Below are 23,264 nucleotides of genomic sequence, written 5' to 3'. Positions count from 1 at the left end.
CACTGGCTTGACAGCTGAGAAATGTTCATAATTGCTGGAGAATAATTCTGAGAACTGCAGACACAATTCAGAAAGTTTTGAAATTCTTCAGTGATTGACTTCATATCTCACTAAAAAAAGTCTGCTTCTAGCAGAAGCAGAATCTTAGAAATCTGAATTTTGCAAGAGAGTGCCTTGTACGAGGTTAGACTGGATGAGCTAGCCTGTATTCTGTCTCTGAAGACATGTATGTAGAAACACGTACAGTCTCTGCGGACATGCTTTTTGGAATCTTTCAAAATAAAACTGAGAAGGTAAATAATACAGGGCACAATACTAAAGAAGAATATGTGGAGTGTGAAAAGATAAAGTATAGGTGTGACCTTTTCTATAAATGTTCAGGTGTAACATACCTAGTTGCATAGTTCTGTCATTTCTTAGGTAACTGGTATTTCAAATCTATTGCATCTTCCTCTGTCCTTCTTGTTCCTAATCTTGAGTTACTGTTGAGAAATTCAGGGGACTAACTGATGTTATACCTGGCTGGAAATAACCTTCTCCTCCTACAAAGCCCTTTACTCCTGTTTCTTCTTCCCTTAGGAAATTTCTATACTTGATATTCATTGTGACTTATTTCCTTGCACAGAACCTGAAACTATACTGCATCCAACACCTTTCCCCCCCCTTTCTCTCAGTGCTCTCTGGTCCCTTTGTGGTAGTTTTTGTCTTGTTTGTTTTTTTCTAAGGTGATCTTCCTAGCTGCAGAATCTAGTCAGATCCCCCACAGTGCTGCTGCTTTATTTACCTGTAAACGCTCAGTTGCTCTGGAATAGCCTGACTGGAGCCAGTTCATAATTTAAATCCTGATACTTAGTTTGTGTGGATGTGGGGGTTTTTTGCTTATTTCAATTAATGGAATGTTACTTATATTGGCATCCCTTCAGTTGAGCGGTCATGCTTGTCAGCCTTGCTGCATTCTTGATAGGGAAGAGTACAATCTGTTTTTAATTCTAGCTACTGTGTATCTTTATACAGGCAGCTGTTTGAGTAGCTGGCTGAAGAAAAGGTGATTCAGTTGGGCTATGAGAATGTTAGGGATAATAACTAGTCTAGGGAAGGTGTGAGCTGAAATACCTGCATAGAAGGCATAAAAGGACCTACAGCACACATACTTTAATGACTCTGTACTGTTTTCATAATAATAGCATCAATATACTTTTGTCTCTTCAAAGGGAAGAATGCTGCATTAACGGAGTCAGAGTAGGGGCATATACTGCTTTCTGGGGGAGTTAGTGTAACTTTTCAAACAGCAAAATTCTCCCATCTGTCTCCAAGCCATCCCCCAGCCTCACCCCCTCTTTTTGTCCTCATGATAGCCATTTGCTGTATCTTGTACAGCTTTTATTATAGGCAGATTCCTCATCAGTCTCTGCTGTATCACAAAGCTCAGAAAAAGGTCAAATAAAAGAATGTGTTACCTGTTCTTGATCTGCTGCCCTATCGATGTAGTCATAGTTCTCGGAAAAAAGCCCTAAGGAGCAATTGAGATCCCAGAGCAAGTAGGCTGTACTCAGATTGGAGAGGGAATCATCCCTTATGCTTCTTGGAAGATATTGTTTAGAATAGTTGCATAATAATAGTTAATTTTTAATCTTGCAGGAATTGATATTTATATATCAATTATGGAGAGTGGAAAAAATTGAGAGGCTTAGCTGTATTCTTTTTGGCCTTGTTACCTTTGTCTCAATGTAGAAAGTATACGTTTGCATTCTTAGAAATATGTTTGTGCCTCATTGTTATGTGATGCCACTGAATGTGTAAGTGAAGTGTATCTCTGAATTGTATTTTGTTTTTGAAAGAAGCTTAGCAGTAAATAAAGGCTGCCTTTCCGTGCTGCATAGAGCACAGCCAACTTGAGTAATGGCTAATTTGGGAGCTAGGTGCTTTGAGCCCATGTGCATGGTTGAACACAAGTCCAACTCCCTTCTAAAGTGGTTTCTGATAGAAATGCAGAAAATTGTTCTGAATCAAATTGAAATTCATGAGATAAAAAATTCTTTTTGTCAGAAATAATGTTTATTTGACTATCAACATGAGGTATGTTGCAGACTAGGTTAGGGTTGTATAATACATCTGTTTTGAGGTTAGGCAATTTTCATTAAGCCATAGTTTCATTCTGCTGGATGTATGTTAGATTACTGAGATAAAAAAAAAAATGTTCAGACATGGTGTTAATTTTCTTAAATATTCCCTCTGCATACTGTTTCAGTTTTTATTGTCAGAAGTAGCTTAGCAGAGTGCTCCTATTATCTGTGTTTTCTGACTGGTTTCAAGTAAAACATTTGAAGCAGACATTTGTCAGACTAGGGGAGGTAGTAAGCAGCTTGACAAGTTTCCTTGGTCTTACTTGAGGAAAAATTGATAAAGGGGTACCAAATGATTATTTGCTTTGTGTATTGCAAGAATCAGTATTTGGAATGTATCTTCTTCTACTTGCTATTTTCTGGGCTATATCTGGTTCTTTGTTTTGGAATTAGGATGCCTTTATGTGACTGTATGTACAATTTAAATAGTGTAATCTCCCTTGTTTTAAAAGGCCATGGACCAGAGCATTCTTCAAAAAAAAAGTATTAGATACTGCTGATTATTAAACCCTCCAGCTAATCTGCCTTTTGTATGTTGTTCCCTGTTTTTCTTCCTGTTCTTCCCCACTGTGAATTAAAGCGAAATACTACTGGAGAAAGTGATGTTCCAAGTGAAAATGTAGGAGTGTATCCTTTATCTCCATTAAAGTTTTCATGCTTTACTTGTTCATTTACAGTTTATTGTAACTTGGATCTCTAAACTAGTGTTACTTGTGAATACAGGTGTTCATTGCATAAATAGGTAATTCTTTTAGTTTCTGGAAAACTACCACCTGTTAATATTGGACGGATAGCTCTGTCTCTAAGCACGAGATAAAGTTTAAAGACCATGTTATTTGTAGGAGAATATACCATGAAATTTGATACCTTGGTATTAGGAAGCATTTTTTGAGTTTGAAAAAAAGCATTCTTGGATTAAAACCTTCAAACTTTTGACTCTCAGACATATGTATGTGTGCAGCATGACCTAAACAGAGTTGCTTAGCAAATTAAGAGCTGCCATTTCGAAAAAAAAATATTAATATTCCCTCCTAAAGGCATTTTAATGATAAACCTTTCAAATAAGACTTTATATGATGCTGGTATGGAAATAAAGTGCAGATATGTATGGTAATTACTTGAAGGTGTGGGGATAACAGTTTAATTTCTCTTTTCAGTATGATGCTGTTCCAATCCAGTCTAGCGTGGTGTTATGCTCCTGTTCATCCCCATCAATGGTGAGGAATCAAGCAGATTCCAGCACTCCATCTGTCATTTCCACCTGTGGCAACAGACAGGGATCTAACATGGAGGGCACTGCAGCTGAATCAAGATCTAGTTCAAACTCCTTGCAGCAACATACAGGACAGCAGCCTCCACAGCCTCGAAAGAAACGACCTGATGACTTCAAATTTGGGAAAATTCTGGGTGAAGGATCTTTTTCAACGGTAACTTTACTTTTCATAAGAAGAGCCAAATATCTTAGATAAACTTCAAAATTTGTTGTGCCAGTAATATTACTGAGATTTAAATCTGGAGAGAATATACTGAAGGGTAAATGAGCAGGACATAGTGGCTTTAGTTTTAGCTATTAAAAATAATTGTTGCACTAAGTGTGGGTGCTGATTTTTTTCAAGTACCTTTTAAACTTGTCAGAAGTTCCATTGTATCCTGATGACTTGATGCTTGGATTTTTAGGAAACATTGCTATCTAGTGTAAGTTTGATAGCATAATGGATTATGTTAAAATTTTGTGATAAAAAGGATTGGAACTGGGCTAGGAGTTTGTCATGGTAAGAACTTCTATGCAGTGTCCTGGCTGTGGCAAGTGTTCCTGCCAGATGCTTAGGGAAGAAAGTAAGAACAGTGATACTTCTCCAATATTCTTTCTCAGCCTCTAGTGTCATGGCCCTCAAGGACTTCATGAGTCACAGTTAGTATCTTTGTATTCAGTAGCCTTAAATGGATTGTTTCTAACTTAATTCTCACATCCATGGCATTGCACAAGAATTACTTGTGTTATTTTAAAGAATCCATCAAGCAATTAATAATTTAATTTGATGCTTTTGTAGTTGCCCTGTTGTAAGACAGTAAGTAATACTTCTGTATTTTTTTCACATATCGTTTGTTGTATATACCTTTCAGTTGTTGATCTGTGTGGGGTTTTTCTGGCTCTTCCTATACAATCTACTGTAGTGTTTAGGAAGCAGGCCTCTAGCAGTCATCAAAAGTAGTTTGCACTTAAATACATAGTTTGCAACTTGCAGGTTTCCCTAAAGAATCCAACAGTTGCTGCCTCTTGGGTATACCAGAACACTTGGCTCCAGCGAGACCCTTTCATTTCTGCTCGTGGTCTCTGAAAGTAAGCACCACGTTCCTTGTAAATAGAGCAATTCATAGGGCCTAGCCCAGACTCTGAATAAACTTCCATTCCAGCATTCTGCTACCTGTTTACTGGTAGATGGTTTTTTCTCGTCCCAAGTCTAGGTAGCTCAAATGCATTTAGTTGGGCAGCAGGAGAGAGACTGAATACCATGGAAGTATTAATCCCTACTTAGCCATATTCTTTTGAGTTTTACAAGCAGAATTTCAGTTACTGTGATCATCTGGGCCTCAGATAGTGCTAGAGAAAGCACATGTTCGGGAGTTAGTTCTTCCTGCCTGTCACCTCCTCTGTCAACCTTAGCAGTTTTGGTCCACTATGGCAGTGCTTTGACTTTAGAAACTGATCAATAGTTTCAGGGACACTTCTGATAATGATCAGATTCCACAGGAGATGCCTGCTTATGCTCTTTCCATGGCCACTGAACAGGTTGCAACCTGTTGCTAGAGGGGACTTAACAGTACTTGCTTATTATTTTAATAAAAGTAATGTCCAGTCCTGTCTTCAGCAACTGAATCTTTTTCTAATTTAAAAACTCTGAGCTCAGGATAATGACTGTAGCCTTCAGCCTATAGACTGCATCCTTCAAGAAGGAAACTTGCTTGCTGCTGTTACAGAATCACAAAACAGTTGAGGTTGCAAGGGACCCGTGGAGGTCATCTCGTCCAACCCCTCTGTTCAAGCAGGATCACCTAGAGCCAGTTGCCCAGAACTGTGTCTGGACAGCTTTTGAGTATCTGAAAGGATGGAGATTCCACAACCCTCACAGGAAAAAAAGTGTTTCCTAGTGTTCAAATGGAACCTCCTGTGTTTGGCCTACCACTGAAAAGAGCCGGACTGTATCCTCTTTACACTTCCCTTTCAGGTATTTACATACGTGGGTGAGATTTCCCCTGAGCCTTTTCCTCTTGAGGCTGAACAATCCCATCACACTCAGCCTTTCCTCAAATGAGAGATTCTCCACTCTGTTAATAATCTTAGTGGTCTTTCTCCGGACTCTCTCCAGTAGCTCCATGTCTCTGTTTTACTGAGGAGCCCAGAACTGGACAGAGTACTCCAGGTGTGATCTTACCAGTGCTGAATTAGAAGGGAAAGATCACCTCCATCAACATACTGGCAACATTCCTCCTAATGCAGCTCAGGATACCATTTGCTGCCTTTGCAGCAAGGATACATTGCTGGCTCATGTTCAGATTGGTGTCTACCAGGACCCCTGGGTCCTCTTCTGCAAAGCTGCTTTCTAGTCCATTAGCCCTCAGCATTTACTGGTTTGTGGGATTATTCCTCCTCAGGAGGGGGAGTTTGCAATTCAAAAAAGGGAACAGCATGAGATTCCTGCCTGCCCATTTCTCCATTCTGTTGAAGTCCCTCTGGATGGCAGCACAATCCTCTGATGTATCAACACCAGAGGTCTTGTTCTTGTTAAACATGGTTGTAGATTCAGAGATCTGATTGTAGTCCCCAAGATCTTCACCAATATTCTGACTGAAAAGTGTTCATCTCCAAAAAGCAGGGTCCTTCATATCGCCATGCTTGCAATGACAGCTTCAGATTACACATACACACACACAAAAAAATCATTTACTCAGGGTCATAATGAATATATTCTGTTTTCTTGGACTTCTGTTAAGCTACCACAAACTCCACCTGATGCCAGTGCTGTATTTCAGATTCAGCAGAGTTGCACATGATCTGTCCTCAGATTTTTCTTCAGAGTATTCTGCAATTTTGTGGGACCTTCTTCTGTGGCTGTAACTGTTATTGGATCCATGCTTGATATTAACAGATACACAAATGCAGGGCCTTCTAGTTGATGCTCTGCTCCTTTAAAGTAATGAAAATCTACTTGCTTTGTAGACAGCTTCAAGCTCCTCTCAGAATAGTAGCTGTTATGTAGTGGCAGAATTACAGTTCTCATGTTGGGTAGGTGTGTTGTACTACTCACCTCCTTCTATGCAGCTGGTACATATTTATTCCCCCGCCCTTGGTTTTGTATCCACTTATAAATGAGGCTCCACTTATAAATGAGGCTCCTCTTAAAAATGAGGAGGAGCTCTACGGAAGTATGAGTGTCTGACCAAAACCAGTTCTTAAATGCAGACTTAATCTCTAGCATTCTGAAGTATTTGTTCAAGTTTAGAGTTGAGTTTAGCCATGATGTCTGCCAATTATGTTGGCAATTTTTTCTGCTTTGTTGCCTCTGAGGGTTCTCTGCTCTTCTTACATCACCTTCCTCCAGTTTGAGATGTTTGAGTACATTTCTTGCCTTGCTGTTGTCTGAATTTGCAACTTACACATTTATGTATTATGTGAATGATTTTGTTTTTGTGTGTGGTTTTTTTTGTTTGTTTGTTTTTTAAGCTACCTATCTAAGGTCTAATTCTCTGCTATAGAATTTACATTCCTTATTGATACTACTTCTTCCCATAGGGTGGTTAAGATTCAGGCCCCTGACAGTAGAAACATGGTATTAAGATGTACGTCTGTGGGTTATTCATTTTTTTTGTATGTGATTCTACTGGTTTTTGTGGGTTATTAGTTAGGAGGAAATTTGGATATATGGTATACTCGGATTTGTTCAGTGCCAGGGGACTTAAGGGTACCCAAGCACTCATGCTAGGAGGTAAATACTCAGTCCTGTGTACTTAGAAGACAGCTGCTCAATATCAGTGTAAGTATGTGGGTAATATATATGAAATCTAATGGTAAAAAATTTTATACCATGCAGGACAGGAGGAGAGTCAGTCTTTGAAGCTATACAGCTTAATTAAAGTTTGAGTTACTAGTCAAGATATATTTTCACCTGTGTTAGTTGATCACTTCTGCCATCTGACTATGGATTCTGTCTGTATATGTATAGGCAAGATTGCCTATTGGATTTTTGTTTTACTGATGTACTGAATTGTTTTATGAAAATGTAAAAGTAGCAATTTCCAAAATGCAGGAAGCCACCACGATCTGGATATTTATTTGACAACTGACTTTTAAAGTGACCTGCTTTCAGTAGCTTTGGTGGTAGACTTGATTGATGAAAGCTGGCAACAAAAATTAGAAAAGTTAAGAACATTCTGATTTGATTGCACGGCTTTAAATAATGTTACCTGTGTACACAGAAGAGTCTCAAAAGTGCCTTACGCAGAGATGCAGTGTGTAACAGACTGGTTTTTTCTAGTGGAAATTTTTATTGATCAAATACCGTGAACTTCAGTGTATTTGTAGCAGACAGAACTGAGATTTCAGTTTTCTAATACTGAAAGAGTGCAACTACATGGACTTCTTTCACCCGAAAAAGTGCCTTATTTAGAAACTTTTTCCTAAATACCTAATATTTAGTATCAGGTGTAGGAAATAATATTTTGGAGTACTATGTTATAACTGATTTTGCATGGTGTTAGAATATAATGAGAAGTGGATTAGAAGCAAGCCTGGTCCAGTGATTTTAAAAAAAAAAATTACTATAATTTGAGATTCTAGCGAGGTATTGGAATGGATATAAACTTAAAATGAGAAAAACACAAGCTATAGTCATGTATTCTTACAAGGTTATAACTTGGATTTATGGAAGAGGACTTTTCAGATTGTCTTAAAAGTTGCTTTTTATAGAAGTTCTCTCTTGAAGAAAAGCTTTAATTTGTGTTCCTCCAAAAGCTTTTCTCTTTAAAAATGTAGAACTGCTTGCTTGAAACTTTATCCTTTGCTTCTACTAATTGGAAATCTCTCACTCACTTTCTTTAAATCTTTTTCCTAACAAACTGTAAATAGTTGAAAGCTCTGTCTCGCTGCTTTTGATCTTTCAGATAAATTTTATCTTTCAATCTTTGCCATTTATGTTAAGAAAAAAACCACTGTGACAGTTAGTTTGGTTTTTTAATAAATATTCCTTAAGTGCATTTGTTGTGCCCCCCCCCTCTTCTTTTAAGAAGATTTGGCATTTTACTGTGACTTATCACAGAATCACTAGGTTGGAAAGGACCTTCAAGATCATCAAGTCCAACCATTAATCCAGCGCCACCATGTCCCCTAAACCATGTCCTGAAGCGCCACATCCACACGTTTTTTGAACACTTCCAGAGATGGCGACTCCACCACCTCCCTGGGCAGCCTGTTCCAATGCCTGACCACTCTCTCAGTGAAGAAATTTTTCCTAATATCCAATCTAAACCTCCCCTGGCGCAACTTGAGGCCATTTCCTCTTGTCCTATCACTAGTTACTTGGGAGAAGAGGCCAACACCCATGTTGCCAAAACCCCCTTTCAGGTAGTTGTAGAGAGTGATAAGGTCTCCCCTCAGCCTCCTCTTCTCCAGACTAAACAACCCCAGTTCCTTCAGCCGCTCCTCATAAGACTTGTGCTCCAGCCCCCTCACCAGCTTCGTTGCCCTTCTCTGGACACGCTCCAGCACCTCAACATCCTTCTTGTAGTGAGGGGTCCAAAACTGAACACAGTATTCAAGGTGCGGCCTCACCAGTGCTGAGTACAGGGGCACAATCGCTTCCCTGCTCCTGCTGGCCACACTATTTCTGATGCAGGCCAGGACGCTGTTGGCCTTCTTGGCCACCTGGGCACACTGCCGGCTCATGTTCAGCCGGCTGTCAACCAGCACCCCCAGGTCCCTTTTCACCAGGCAGCTCTGTAGCCACTCCTCCCCAAGCCTGTAGCGTTGCCTGGGGTTGTTGTGGCCAAAGCGCAGGACCCGGCACTTGGCCTTATTAAACCTCATACAGTTGGCCTCTGCCCATCGATCCAGCCTGTCCAGATCCCTCTGCAGAGCCCTCCTACCCTCCAGCAATCAACACTCCCACCCAACTTGGTGTCATCTGCAAACTTACTGAGGGAGCACTTGATTCCCTCATCTAGATCATCAATAAAGATATTGAACAAAATATGATGATATGTTACAGTCTTCAGAATTCTGGGGAAAAAAAAAAGGGTAATTCAGTGATTACCCAGTCAGGTGTGTAAGTCTTCTAGCAAAACAAATGGTGTTATGCTGAACTGAATTTCTGCACAGGTCTTGCTGAAGCCAGCATAATGTGAACACATACTTAAATATTTTGCTGATTGCAGTTGTGATAGCTGATTTTTGACAATCATTATTCTAAATACCTACTGGAAGATGAAAATCAATGTTGGTGTATATCTTTAATGAATGATTATAATATATTTTCTCTCCTCTGGCAACAGGTTGTCTTGGCTCGAGAATTGGCAAGTTCTAGAGAATATGCCAGTAAGTATTGACTCCTTCAACATGAGCATTTAAAAAATACAATATCGATGTAGTCCTATTACAAAACACCTGTTCAAAAGACAGAATTAGTGGTTTTATGATAATTTTATCTAACAAAAAAACCCCCAAACAAATTACTTAGATGGACTTCATTTGGTTTTACCTCCTGCGTTTTCACTCTGTCTTTTTTTCATTAAGTTAAAATTCTAGAAAAACGTCATATCATAAAAGAAAACAAGGTTCCATATGTGACACGAGAGAGAGATGTAATGTCCCGCCTGGATCACCCTTTTTTTGTGAAACTCTACTTCACCTTTCAGGATGATGAAAAGCTGTGTATCCTTTGCATTTTAAAACTTGCTGTAACACTTTCTTAAAAGTAACAATCCCCAGTTTTGGTTCCTTTGAAACATTGTCTAACAGGAATGATGAAAACAACTTGAGGTATTGAAAATATCTTAATGATTGTGATGCAAATTTTGCAGTCATGCTTTTAATAGAAATTAAGCAAATAGAATGAGTGTGCGTCCTCAAAGAGTGGGTGACTTGCAGGACAGGGGAGATGAATAAAACTATAACTTACATTGTCCATGTGGTTAATGCTGAAGGGAGACTTGCACCAATAGAAGTTTAAAATAATTAAAAAAAAAAAGTTTTTAAAAATTGTGGAGTATAAGAGAAATGTTTTAGAAATGTTCTATTTCTGATCTATACTGTGAAACACCACAATTCCTGTGTTCAAAATAGGGGTAGCCAGCTATATTTACTACTATTTCTTATTTGAACAATTAGATCTATTAAAATTTTTCTTATGTAAAAGTGCTCACAGAATAATCTGAATGATAGAAGGTTGGTCTTCTGTTTGGGCCAGTTTCCCAAGCTCTTTCTCTAGCAGTAATTGCAGAGTGCATTTTCATCTTGAAAGCTCATTGATTTGCCAGTTGCCTTTTTTCTTGTGAAGAAAATGTTAATCATATGAATTTCCTCCTAAACTTCCTGCTTTGAATTGGCTGTGCCAAGGTTAAAAGCATAGATGGTCTATTTCTGGGGTCAGTAAGTAGTTGTGTTTTTCACAGAGGCTGCTGGCAGTGCTGACTATATCGTGTGTCCGTCCTATGTATCTACATGCATGCACAAGTAGAACTTACAGGGGCTCTCTTTTGTAATGTAAATATTTGCTAATTGAATACCGGGCTGACTTTTGAACTTTACAGATGATGGGACAATTTTAAACTTAGGTTGAATGCTCGTTATGACTCTAAGCTCTCTCTGAGGGCAATTATGTATACAGTTGAATTGAATTACTCAGGTGACTGTCTGGAAAAACTACAAATTTAACCCTTTTTGTAGTCTTTGCTATGCTAAGTAATATATTTAAGAAATTGATTTGGGTTGCTACCAGGTGAAGTTTCACATTAACCAACTTCACTACTTCCCTGTTTTTCATGTATTTTTAGTATTATTTTTGTCTTTGGAATGAGGTGTGGGGACTTTTGTTTTAGAATGGTTTAGTGATAGACCTTAACTATACTTACATTCAGATTTTGGGCTTAGCTATGCCAAAAATGGAGAGCTGCTAAAGTATATACGCAAAATTGGCTCATTTGATGAGACCTGTACCAGGTTTTATACTGCTGAAATTGTATCAGCCCTGGAGTATTTGCATGGGAAAGGAATAATTCACAGGTAATACAAAGTTGAGACCAACATGTGTTTGTTTATTCTCAAGGTGTTTTTTCTAGAAAGATTCTTTGAAGTCTAAAACAAATGTGGATTTTGTGGAAAACAGAGTATAATAACATTTCATTAGCATTAGCACGGTTGTTAACATAGGGAGATAAACAAAGAAAACTTTAGGAGGAGAGCCGATCTCTCTCTCTTATTAGACCAACTGTTCTCATGTGGAAAAAAAAAAATATGTTGGCCTAGAATTAACATTATCAAAAGCTCGTCTTTTTCAGGCTTGATCAGTTGGTCTAAAAACAGAAAATGACTTTTTGTTTAACTACCTTTTTTCTGTGGTGTTATGTATGAAAAGTAACTAGAATGCTACTGTGGTGTGAATTAGTGTGCAGCGTGTTAAAAAAGGTAGCAAGGGGGACCCTGGGAACTACTGATGGGTTGGCCTTGCCAATGTGCCTGGGAAGATCGTGGAACAGATCCTCCTAGAAGCTATGCTAAGGCACATGGAGGGCAGGGAGGGGATTCGAGACAGCCAGCATGGCTTCACCAAGGGCAAGTCCTGCCTGACCAAACTAGTGGCCTTTATGATAGACTGACAACATCAGTGGACAAGGGAAGAGCTATCGATGTCATCTATCTGGACTTCTGTAAGGCCTTTGACACGGCCCCCCACAACATCCTTCTCTCTAAATTGGAAAGATATGGATTTGATGGGTGGACTGTTGGGTGGATGGTCACTTACAGAGGGTAGTGGTCAATGTCCACATGGAGATTGGTGATGAGTGGTGTCCCTCGGGGGTCTGTATTAGGACCAGTACTCTTTATTATCTTCATCAATGACATACAGTGGGATTGAGTGCACCCTCAGCAGGTTTGCAGATGACACCAAGCTGAGTGATGTGGTTGACACGCCTGAGGGACGGGATGCTACCCAGAGGGACCTGGACAAGCTTGAGAAATGGGCCCATGTGAATGTCATGAGACTCAACAAGGCCAAGTGCAGGGTCCTGCACCTGGGTTGAGGCAATCCCTGGTATCAGTACAGGCTGGGGGATAAAGGGATGGAGAGCAGCCCTGCGAGAAGGAGTTGGGGGTACTGGTGGATGGAAAGCTGGACATGCGCCAGCAATGTGTGCTTGTAGCCCAGAAGGCTCAACATTGAGCTGTTGACCACTACCCTCTGGATGTGACCATCCAACCGATTCCTTATCCACTGAATAGTCCACCCATCAAATCCGTATCTCGCCAATTTAGAGAGCAGGATGTTGTGGGGGACCGTGTCAAAGGCCTTAGAGAAGTCCAGATAGATGACATTGGTAGCTCTTCCCTTGTCCACTGATGTGGTCACTCCATCATAGAAGGCCACTAGGTTGGTCAGGCAGGACTTGCCTCGGTGTAGTGTGGGGGAGGTATGTTGGCTTTTCTTGTCAGCTGAGGAAACTGGGTGCAAAGTATATAACAGTGTAACCCAATGCTGTGTTTTATGTTGTTGCTAATGGACCTCTTGACATCTAACTATATTGATTATATATTGTGTGTGATACTGTTAGGTCTAGTTTTATTCAGAATCAGAGGCAGTGCCCATGCAAATGATACAGGTACATTGGAAATACAGATTATATGTGGATTTGTATGTGACAAATGTAAACGTGCCATTCTTAAAGAGTGGAGGTGGTTTACAGTTCTTGTCTGTTCTGGACATTTTTCTGGGGGTGGGGGGTTGCCATTGTTTGACAATGGAGTTTTGTTCTGAGTAAACAGGCCTAGAAGATCTTACTGCCTTACCAATCTGTCAGATGTTGTTTAAATGAAGGCCGGGAGTGAAGGGTCAGTGGTTTTTTGGGTTTTTTTTCATTTTTGTTGAACAAGTGAGATGCACAATAGCCTAGTTTTGAGATTATTCATTATTTCAGGTCATCTTAGGAAAAAATATTAATTAATGGGCTTTTCTAAATCTTTTAGTCTGCATGTTGACAGCTACAAGTTAGAGGAAAGTTTACACAACAGTGTTTATAGAATGTCTGCATAATTTATGATAGCATTATGTACATAAGTCACTAAACAGGTTTGCAACTTTGTGTGCTGTTGAAGCATAAAAATCTGTCTCTTCCAGGGACCTTAAGCCAGAGAACATCTTGCTAAATGAAGATATGCACATTCAAATAACAGACTTTGGAACAGCAAAAGTATTATCTGCAGATAGCAGACAAGGTATGACATACTTCATTATGTGACACAGATAACTACAGCAAGTGATCCTTTGACAATGCACATATGTTGTATTTACCAAATTTGAAGGTTATCGTTACCTCTTATCTAGCAAAATCACTGAGAGATCTTGAAACGGTTTTGACTGTTACTGCTTAGATTATGTCGGAAGAGGTAGTATTTGGTGTAGTGGTATAGCCAGCTAGATCACCAAATAAAGTGGGAAGTTAAACTACTTTTTTTTATTTGCAAGGCAAGAATACAAACAAATAGTTACTGTTGCTCAGCTGAAACAGTAAGTTTTTACTCTGCTTATATAATTAACCCAGTGACTATCAGACTTGCTCAAATGTGAAGGTTATAGAATTCTTGTGTCACTAGTTGCTTAGTATTAACCTGTGAATCAATGATGCTGCAAACAATGCCTGAAAAAAGCAGGAGGCTGGACTGAATTTGATAAACTTAATTTTTTACTTGAATGTAGTAAGCTTGTGTTGGTAGATTTTTATACCTAACAAGGTGCCTAAATGCCTAGCTTCTTGAACCAAATAGATATCACTGAGACTAATTGATTTGTCTCTTCCAAGCAGGTTTTGTGGATGGGTAGAGAAATTAAATTCCCCTGGGTTCTTTGTAACATTACATAACTTGCTAGGTTGCCTTTGTTTGTTTTTTTTTTTTTATTGGGTGGGAGTAGGGGAAAAGGGGGAGGTTGGCTTCTCTGTAAGTGTGTATTTGCTTATTTCTTTCAATTTTCTTACCAGCACGGGCAAACTCATTTGTAGGGACAGCACAGTATGTTTCTCCAGAACTGCTGACAGAGAAATCTGCCTGTAAAAGGTGAGTACTCTGTTGTATTTCAGAATTTTACTGACTGTCAGAATACTGTCACTGGGGGGAGGGGTTAATAATACAAGCAAGCAAGCTTAGTATGTCAAAGAAACAAGATGCTTGCATATAAAGAAAGGTGTTTGGTTCTTTTAAGAGATTTTTTTTTTCTTACCAAGTATTGCTGCTTGTCTGAGTGATGGTTTCCTCAGTTTGTCTACCTCTGGAGTTTTACAGACTCCAGATTAGGTAGTGTTAGGGGGACATAGAAACGTTTAGGTTGGAAAAGACCTTTAAAATCATCGAGTCCCAACTGTTAATATAGCACTGTCAAGTCCACCTAACCCCTAAACCATGTCTGTAAGCACCACATCTACACGTCTATTAAATACCTCCAGGGATAGCGACTCAACTACTTCCCTGAGCAGCCTGTTCCAATGCTTGATGACCCTTTCAGCAAAGAAATTTTTCCTAATATCCCGCCTAAATCTCCCCTGGTGCAATTTGAGGCCATTTCCTCTTGTCCTATCACTTGGGAGAAGAGATGGACACCCACCTTGCTACAACTTCCTTTCAGGTAGTTGTAGAGTGATAAGGTCTCCCTTGAGCCTCCTTTTCTCTGGACTAGACAACCCCAGTTCCCTCAGCTGCTCCTCATCAGACTTGTGCTCTAGACCCTTCACCAGCATCATTGCCCTTCTTTGGAAGCACTCTAGCACCTCGCAGTCTTTCTTGTAGTGAGGGGCCCAAAACTGAACACAGTGAGGTGCAGCCTCACCAGTACCGAGCACAGGGGCACTATCACTTCCCTACTCCTGTTGGCCACATTATTGCTGATATAAGCCTGGATGCTATTGGCATTCTTGGCCAGCTGGGCACACTGCTGGCTCATAATGTGAAGCTGGATTTCTCTTACCCATAAATAAATCAGAAAACCTTTTTCTGTTATCCAAATAATATTATTATTTTAATTCCGTTTTATATAAGCTTGCTCTAATATGGTAATTCCTGCTGTAAAAACGACAGAATGTCACATTCTGTCAGTTAGGGGAAAGGCTACAGCTTTCTTTGACTTGTATTTAGATCAACTTGCAGTTATCTTTGCTAAACTCTGCTTGGGGTTTGCAATGGTTTAAAACTCCTCTCTCTGCCTGGTATGAGTGATATCCTTAAGAAACTTCTTATCTCATACAAGTTGGTTCTTAATGGTAACCTACAGACTAAGTATATCTATTTTATTACAATGGTGGAAGAATAATCAAAGTAATCACTGACAAATCATAGGGAAAAGAGATCTCATGAATTACTGTGGTAATTTGTGCTAGTGTTTCTTGAAATGATAGAAATACCGTTAGACTTTCCACTTTTGCTTCTAGTGAAGACGTTTTGACTGGTTTGGCTAATGCAGACTTCATTAGGCTATCATCTCCTTTTAGAAGTAATAATGCTTCATCTTTATGGGAAACTCTTAATTTGAGTACTTTTGCACCTTTGTTAGTATTTTAGTTTTCTGTGAGGATTTCTAAGCTTTAATGTATATTATATATAAACTATGCATAGCTTACCTTGAGGTAAAATAAGTTAAAAATACTCTTTCAGCGCACACACGAAAACTTAAGACTTTCTCTCACTCCTGTACCATATAGCTGGCCTCTTTGTTGGTGTCTTAAGAAAAGCTTTAAGTGAAAAGCTGTATTGTGATGGGATTTTTTTGCATAAAATATTTAGAGGAAAGGATTTTAATTCTGAAGGAGCATATATTGCATTAAGTTGGATGCATCTTTGAATTGTGGTAGTGGATAATAAGTATTCTTTTTAGTCTCGTTGCATACCCATTAATTATTCTGACTGAGAATTTGGCTGTCTTGCACATGTGCTTGTAGTCAGTTGTTGTGGGATGGTACTGTGTACTTCTTTTTTCCCAAAGTTGTGTTGCTAGCCTACTCCTCTGTCTAGGAATGAAGTGAAAATTGTGTGGAAATTATGCTAGGCATTGTCCAATGTGTTCGTGCTATGTTCTAACTAGCAGAAGCTTAGGAATTTTTTTAACAATTACCTTTTAAAGACTTCTTCTAGGAAAACATACTATATGTTTTTTTCCTCTTTCTTTTGAAGTTCTGACCTCTGGGCTCTGGGATGTATAATATATCAGCTTGTAGCTGGATTGCCTCCATTTAGAGCTGGGTAAGAGATTTAAGTTAATTCTTTACATGTGGATCACAAATGTATTGAGTTGCTTTTAGCTTTTACCTTACTGCCAGTTCTGAAGTACAGCTTTTCATGGTGCAATGTTGGTGTTAATGTTATGCCTGCTTTTATTCGTCCTTTCTGATGTCATGAAGATGCTTAGATAGCTATAAACTAGAGTTCCTGAGAGAGATTCCTTAATTTATCCTAGGATTTCACATGTAATTTATGCAATAAAGGTAACTATGCCTACATGAAGAGGGTGTGAGGTGCTTCTATATTGTGCCATTTGAACTTTTCTTGTTGTTATTCAAGTATCCAGTGTTTACAGCATCATAGATGCTTGGAAGACTGTACTCTTTACCCTAGAAAGATTTATGGGAATTAAATGGGATCTCCTATTTAATATTTGTCCAGGTTATGCACTGTTAAGGTGAAAGAACCATGGAGAACTAATAACAAGAGCTAATATTTTTATCTTTTGCAGAAATGAGTATCTTATATTCCAGAAGATAATAAAGTTGGAATATGACTTTCCAGAAAAATTTTTTCCCAAGGCAAAAGACCTTGTTGAAAAGCTATTGGTAAATATTTGCTGCTGTTAAATGATTTGGTGACATTGGAAACATTCAGCTTCTGTAGTTCTTTTTTCCTATGCACTTTATTGCAAACCTTATAATAAGAATGGCTAAGCATTATTGACTGCATAGAGGAGTGTCTTGAAAAATCAACATCCATTATTAAACAGCACTTAGATTATGTGTGTTTTTTTTTTTTAAATCTGAATTCTAAATTGTGGACAAAGAGTGTCTCTCAGTGAAATGGAAGCAAATGGTTCTAAATACTGTGCATTACACACACAAATTAAGTACATAGTACTCAGATTAATTCTTGTTGAGCTGTATAATGAATCGTTTAGTTGAAAACGGTGTTTTATATATCACGGGGAGATATATTCATTACAATGTAAACCAACTTACCTTGCATTTTAACATGCACTTACCGTGCACTTAATGCATGTCTCAATAGTATCAGCCAAAGAATTACTGTACATGTGAATGTTTGACAGGTAGGAGGAAAAAAAAATAGTTCCATCTCATCGGGGGATATAGCCATGACAGTAAAATGAATATGCAGAGAACATTTTGGATGGTATAAGGTTTTTCAAGTTCAATAGTCTAGAATATTAGCATGGGGTGAGGGCTAAGGAGGAAACTTTGTCTTATGTTTCTGGATGGTGATGAGTGCAACCATTGTAAAGGGCCTAGTGGCATGTTCCTGTGTCCAGGCCAGTGCCTGCTGAATGGTAGGGTCCAGGTTGCATCAACATCCTGAGAATAGTGCGGTTTTAGCGTGTTTGAGAGGTTAATGTTTGATGCCAGCTATAGCTTCCACATCTTCTTGCATCGCTAGAATGTGATGCTGGGCTATACTTAAATGAGCTATGCTCCATCAGGCCTTCTCTGTGTGTTTGCTTGGTTTTGTTTCTGTCTTTGTGAAGCAACAAAGCCAAAAAATTGTGTGGACCCAAAGAAGTGCTCCCTTCTCTAGATCTGTGAGCTGGTCTAATACAAAATCTTGCTGACAAGACATACTGACAAATAACACCTTGTATTATAAGCAGTTTCCTTGTATTCTAGATATGTATGCTTAGGGCAGTGAGACCAACTGTTTTCAATTTTTTGCATGCTGTTGTGCAAATGTGAATGGTGCTCGCCCCTTTATGGCGAGTTAGCATTTTATGCATGCTAACTTAATTGCAATTTACTCAGGTTCTAGATGCTACCAACAGATTAGGTTGTGAAGAAATGGGAGGATATGGACCTCTTAAGGCTCACCCTTTCTTCGAATCCATTGTGTGGGAGAACCTACATCTTCAGACACCCCCAAAACTTACAGCATATTTGCCTGCTATGTCGGAGGATGATGAAGACTGTTATGGAAATGTATGTTTGTCTATTGCTATATTCAGCTCTGCTGCCTGAGACTTTCATTAAAGCATACTTATTGCATATTAAATGTTTTCATTGAAACTACCAATTAGTTATATTTTAATGAAGATTGAATTATTAAGAATCTAATATAAAATTGCTGGTTAAAATTTGAACTAGTCAGCATTTTTTTCTGATAAAGTGAGTGTTTGGAAAAATACAGGTTGGCTTGCTTTTGACAAAGCATACTTTTTTGAATAAATGCCTGTTAATGTATAGAAGGTAAGCTGTCTTTTTGCCCAAAGGATAATAAACAAAAGCATGCTTAAAAGCTGCAGTTTAGTGCAAAATAAGCTTTTTAATCACAGAAACTTCTTCATTTTGTTTCCTTCTTCAGTATGACAATCTCCTGAGTCAGTTTGGTTGCATGCAAGTTTCTGGTTCTGCCTCTTCCCATTCGCTGTCTGCCCCAGAGACAAGTACACTGCAGACATCAGGAGGAAATATTGAACAGTATATTCATGATCTTGACAACAATTCCTTTGAGCTGGACTTACAGTTTTCTGAAGATGAAAAGAGGTTACTTCTGGCAAAACAAGCTGGTGGAAATCCTTGGTAAGCTCTTTTAATAAAGCTCATCTGTTACTTGCACAGCAGTAAGGAATCCAGAAAAATAACTTTAATTTTGATTCAAATTAATTTTTGTCATCTTAATATCCTCAAACAATCAATTAGCAATTAGAGTTTTCTTTACATCTATTTTTAAAGCAATAGTAGTGAAAACCTAATACTATATTTCTAAAATTTACAAAGTCTAGAAGATGTTGTAGAGTATAAGATAGGCAGAAATGACACTATACCTGTGCTGAGAAGTCGTCCCTCCGCAGAGTCCTAGAACTAGAAGAATGTTCCTTTTTTCTTACAGTTGCCATAAGTTGGTTGTTTTTGAATGATAATATTCTGTTGATACCTACCCAAAATACTTCCAGACCAGGTACTTCTTAGTGTTTCTCTTCACTTTTGAGAGGAATTTCTCATTTGTGATTCCACACACCTACCTCCCCAATCAGATTTTAGAAAAAACACTTTGGTGGGGAATGAGGAAGAGTCCAAAACTCATCTAGTAAAGGACTAAGGACTCTCTGTCAGAAAAGGAGACGCTAGGGAGAGATGAGGAATATTGCTTGATAATAATAAAAGCTGTTTCTATGGAAGAACTACTTCTGGAGTAATGGTTGTTGGTTTTTCTTTAAGGCATCAGTTTGTAGAAAATAACTTAATCCTAAAAATGGGTCCAGTGGACAAAAGAAAGGTAAGGGCTTTTCTTGATTCCCTGTAACAAGACTTCAGCTGCCACATTTTTGCACAGTTGTAGCATAGATAAGGAGCCTGTGTTAGAGCTTCCTTGTTTAACTTATTTGTAAGTGTCAAATTGTTTTGTTTATTTTTTAAAATGTAGTGTTTTCTTGTGAATATTTTTTAATTTAGCAGTGTGCTCTTGATTTTTTTTTTTAAAAGGATAAAAGTAAATGTGCTATTGATGCTTTCATTTTGAGACTGTAGTAAATGAGTTTTTGTTCCCCCTCCTCTTTGCAATCTGATATAGCCCACTAATGCTTTGTCTTGATGCATGTGTGCATGTGGATTGAGCCACAACTATTGGAAAATAAAATACAAACCCATATTGTCCTTAACTGTGCTGTTTTTCTTGGATCTGACTAGTGCCTGTATCCTGAGGGAGGCAGAGGTGACATTAGAACAGCTTTAAGCATTACCTTTATCATGGTACAGATGAGCAATGATAGTCTGTGTCAGCTCTGCCAGGAATATAGGTTCTTTCATCTAAGTTACTACCTGCGTGTTCCTGATTTTCTCCACAAAATCATACTTGATGATTTCTGTGCTGTAATTTTTGACAGATAGATTTTGCTTGACTTTGTACAACTAGTTGTTTTATGTTTTGTTAGGACTTGAAGATGCTTTCTTAAGGTAGTACTTATGTTTTGCTATATAGTAGGAATGCACTGCAACCCCCTAAAAAAAGGAGTGAGGTCAAATAGGTAATGCAAAAGGAAAACAAAAAAAGTACACGAAACTAAAACATACTATCCTATCACTGAGCTGTTTTAATTCTACCTCTATTGTTAAATTCAGAGATCTACATGTTGGTTTTTTTTTCCTGTCATGCTTTTTTGCATTGCTGCTTCTACTTTTCTTGTTAGGGATTGTTTGCACGTCGGCGCCAGTTGCTACTCACAGAAGGGCCCCACCTGTATTATGTGGATCCTGTCAACAAAGTTCTAAAAGGAGAAATTCCATGGTCTTTAGAGTTGCGGCCAGAAGCGAAGAATTTTAAGACATTTTTTGTTCACACAGTAAGTGACTTTCTTTAATTTATTTGTAAGTTGCACTAAGGTCCTCGAACAATTGTTCTAAGTTGTTAACAAATTCTTCTGGAGAAAATATAATTCTTTAAATACAAGTGTTGATAGCCTTAATTTTAAAACCAACAGCAACAAAACCCAGAAAAGCCACCACAAAACCAAACCCCTGCAAATGCTCAAAACAAACAAAAACCCAACAAAAAACCACTGACATACGTGTTTCCCACAAAAATACCCGTGTACTTTTTATTATTTGTGTGTAAATAAACTGTAAGTGGATTTTGGGATTTGAAGGAAGTTCCTAAGAAGGACTTTTAAAATTTAGCCCTCTTCATGTATATATAGTGGATCACAAGGAGCATACCAACAGTATATTGTCAGTTGACTTGACTGCTTAACAGTAATTGAGATGCCAGCTGTATGTTATTCAGTAATATATAATGTTATGTAACAGTAATTGAATTTATCTTTTGGAAAGCTTATGAAGTGATTCGGAATAATTATTTTTATTGGTAGGTGCAGAATAATTACTGCTTTTTGGTTAAACTGTGTTTGGAGTACTCATTAAAATGTTGTTTACTTATAGCCAAACAGGACATATTACCTGATGGACCCGAGTGGGAATGCTCATAAATGGTGCAAAAAGATACATGAAGTTTGGCGGCACAGATACCACCAGAATGCTGCTAAATAGTAAAGCTCATCCAAAATTTCTCAGTTTCCCTACTTGCTGCTAGAACTCCGTGTGCAGCCGATCAGAGGAATCTTTTCAACCCACCTATTACCATCTCAAGGGGAAGCATATGTCTGAAATGTTCTGTGTGTTTGTTTTTTTTTTTTTTTAAGAAAGAAAAAGAAAAAGCAAAAATCTAATGGAATTCAGGGTCGCTTTGCTCGCTCTTTGTGCTTCTGTTGAGGCTTCCACATACATATCATTGCAGTGAAGATCTTGCTTTTGTGCACTTCAGCTCAATTTCTGCTGCAGACTAGTGGATAGACCTTGCATTACCAGCTTCACTTAAGATGAGTTAAAACCAATCCACACGCACACATGTTGAATCATGTACCAGCCTTGCATTTCACAAGGCTGGAGTTTTCTGTGACTTTCAGATTATCATTAAACTGTATTTCATCAGGGAGCTTTTGTATGCCTCTCCTAAGCACCACCTCTGTTTTCTCTTCCTTTCCTCACAGTCCCCCAGCTTACTGGTACATGGCATTTGTAGCCAAGTCAGTTGCACCCTTGTGTAATTCCTAATATAGTTCTGGTTGCAGGATTTATGTGGTACTTTAGTAATTATGTGAATGAATCAGATCTATGTATCTGGCAGACAGGCTCCAATGATACAGGTTTTGAGAGAGTAAAATGCTGAACATGGCACTGAAAGGTTTCTAAAATTGAAATGTTGGCTTCTGAAGCATATAAGATTTTAAACATTCAATTTAAATTTTAATTTGAATCATAGGTGTGTTTAACCAAGGGACATTAAACTTACCAGCATGCTTTTAACTAATGCTAACTAAAAAATTAACTAGTTAGTATGGGGGTGGGGGGAAGGTTACTGTTGAACTAGTAAATAGTTTTTCACCTTTTCAGGAGATGAGGGCTAGAAGCTTTTTTTCCAGGGTGTGCATGTATTGTGCATTGTAGTGGGGCCAACCTATTTACCTGGGTAGAGAAGGAAGTGTGAAAGCTTTGTACAACTGATTACTTGACTTTTTTGGTCTCATTGTATAATGAGATGTACAAATAATCCTATTTTTGGTCCTTGGTCAAATATTTAGCAACTCTGAAAAAACTTTAAGCAATTCAAATATTAGATCCATAAAGTAATCTGGTTAAAAATACAAAAGAAAATATTAATACAAAGGGGAAAATATATGGTACTTAATGCATATCTATAAAATGAAAATATTTTTCATATTGATCTCTTTTATCCTCTTCAAATTAAGGCTGTTTTTGTGGTCAAACATTTCTTGTAACATTACAAAGACAATTTTCTGTGTGCTAAAAACCAGCTTCCCTAATGGTATTTTCAACACGCCCATGTTCCTGAACCTTGCAGAGAGGAATGACCTAGGTCTGGACAAAGGCTTTCCTTCCTTATTTTAAAAGCTGTATAAACATCACACCTATTTATTCACCTTCTACACATACCATCTCTTTGCATTTTGAGGTTTCATACTATGCGCTTTTCCTTCCACCAAAGAAAGAAATGTTCCATTGCAATGTTGAAAAAACTCATGGGCTACTGTTACAGAAGCATTATTTTAAAAGCAGTAGCTCATTAGGACTTCTTAGAAAACACATGAATGTTGGATACTTTGTTGT

General features: G+C 38.3%; 1 protein-coding gene across 1 annotated transcript in view; it reads left to right on the top strand.

Annotated features, from left to right (window-relative positions):
• Positions 1–257: 257 nt before the first annotated feature.
• Positions 258–23,264, top strand: part of PDPK1 (3-phosphoinositide dependent protein kinase 1) — a gene marked incomplete at its 5' end in the record, with an annotated part of 52,482 nt that continues 29,475 nt past the window's right edge. Inside the window, 13 exons of the mRNA XM_082006725.1 lie at positions 258–293; positions 3,281–3,550; positions 9,669–9,711; positions 9,910–10,047; positions 11,253–11,397; positions 13,508–13,605; positions 14,367–14,442; positions 16,546–16,614; positions 17,105–17,201; positions 18,390–18,563; positions 18,946–19,163; positions 19,803–19,860; positions 20,771–20,923. Of these exons, the coding sequence (XP_081862851.1) occupies positions 258–293; positions 3,281–3,550; positions 9,669–9,711; positions 9,910–10,047; positions 11,253–11,397; positions 13,508–13,605; positions 14,367–14,442; positions 16,546–16,614; positions 17,105–17,201; positions 18,390–18,563; positions 18,946–19,163; positions 19,803–19,860; positions 20,771–20,923 (1,575 nt within the window). The remainder of the gene's footprint in view (positions 294–3,280; positions 3,551–9,668; positions 9,712–9,909; positions 10,048–11,252; positions 11,398–13,507; positions 13,606–14,366; positions 14,443–16,545; positions 16,615–17,104; positions 17,202–18,389; positions 18,564–18,945; positions 19,164–19,802; positions 19,861–20,770; positions 20,924–23,264) is intronic.

The sequence above is a fragment of the Phaethon aethereus genome (assembly GCF_964289735.1).
Source record: "Phaethon aethereus genome assembly, chromosome: 15".
NCBI lineage: Eukaryota > Metazoa > Chordata > Aves > Phaethontiformes > Phaethontidae > Phaethon > Phaethon aethereus.
This window is presented reverse-complemented; position numbering and strand designations above follow the sequence as displayed.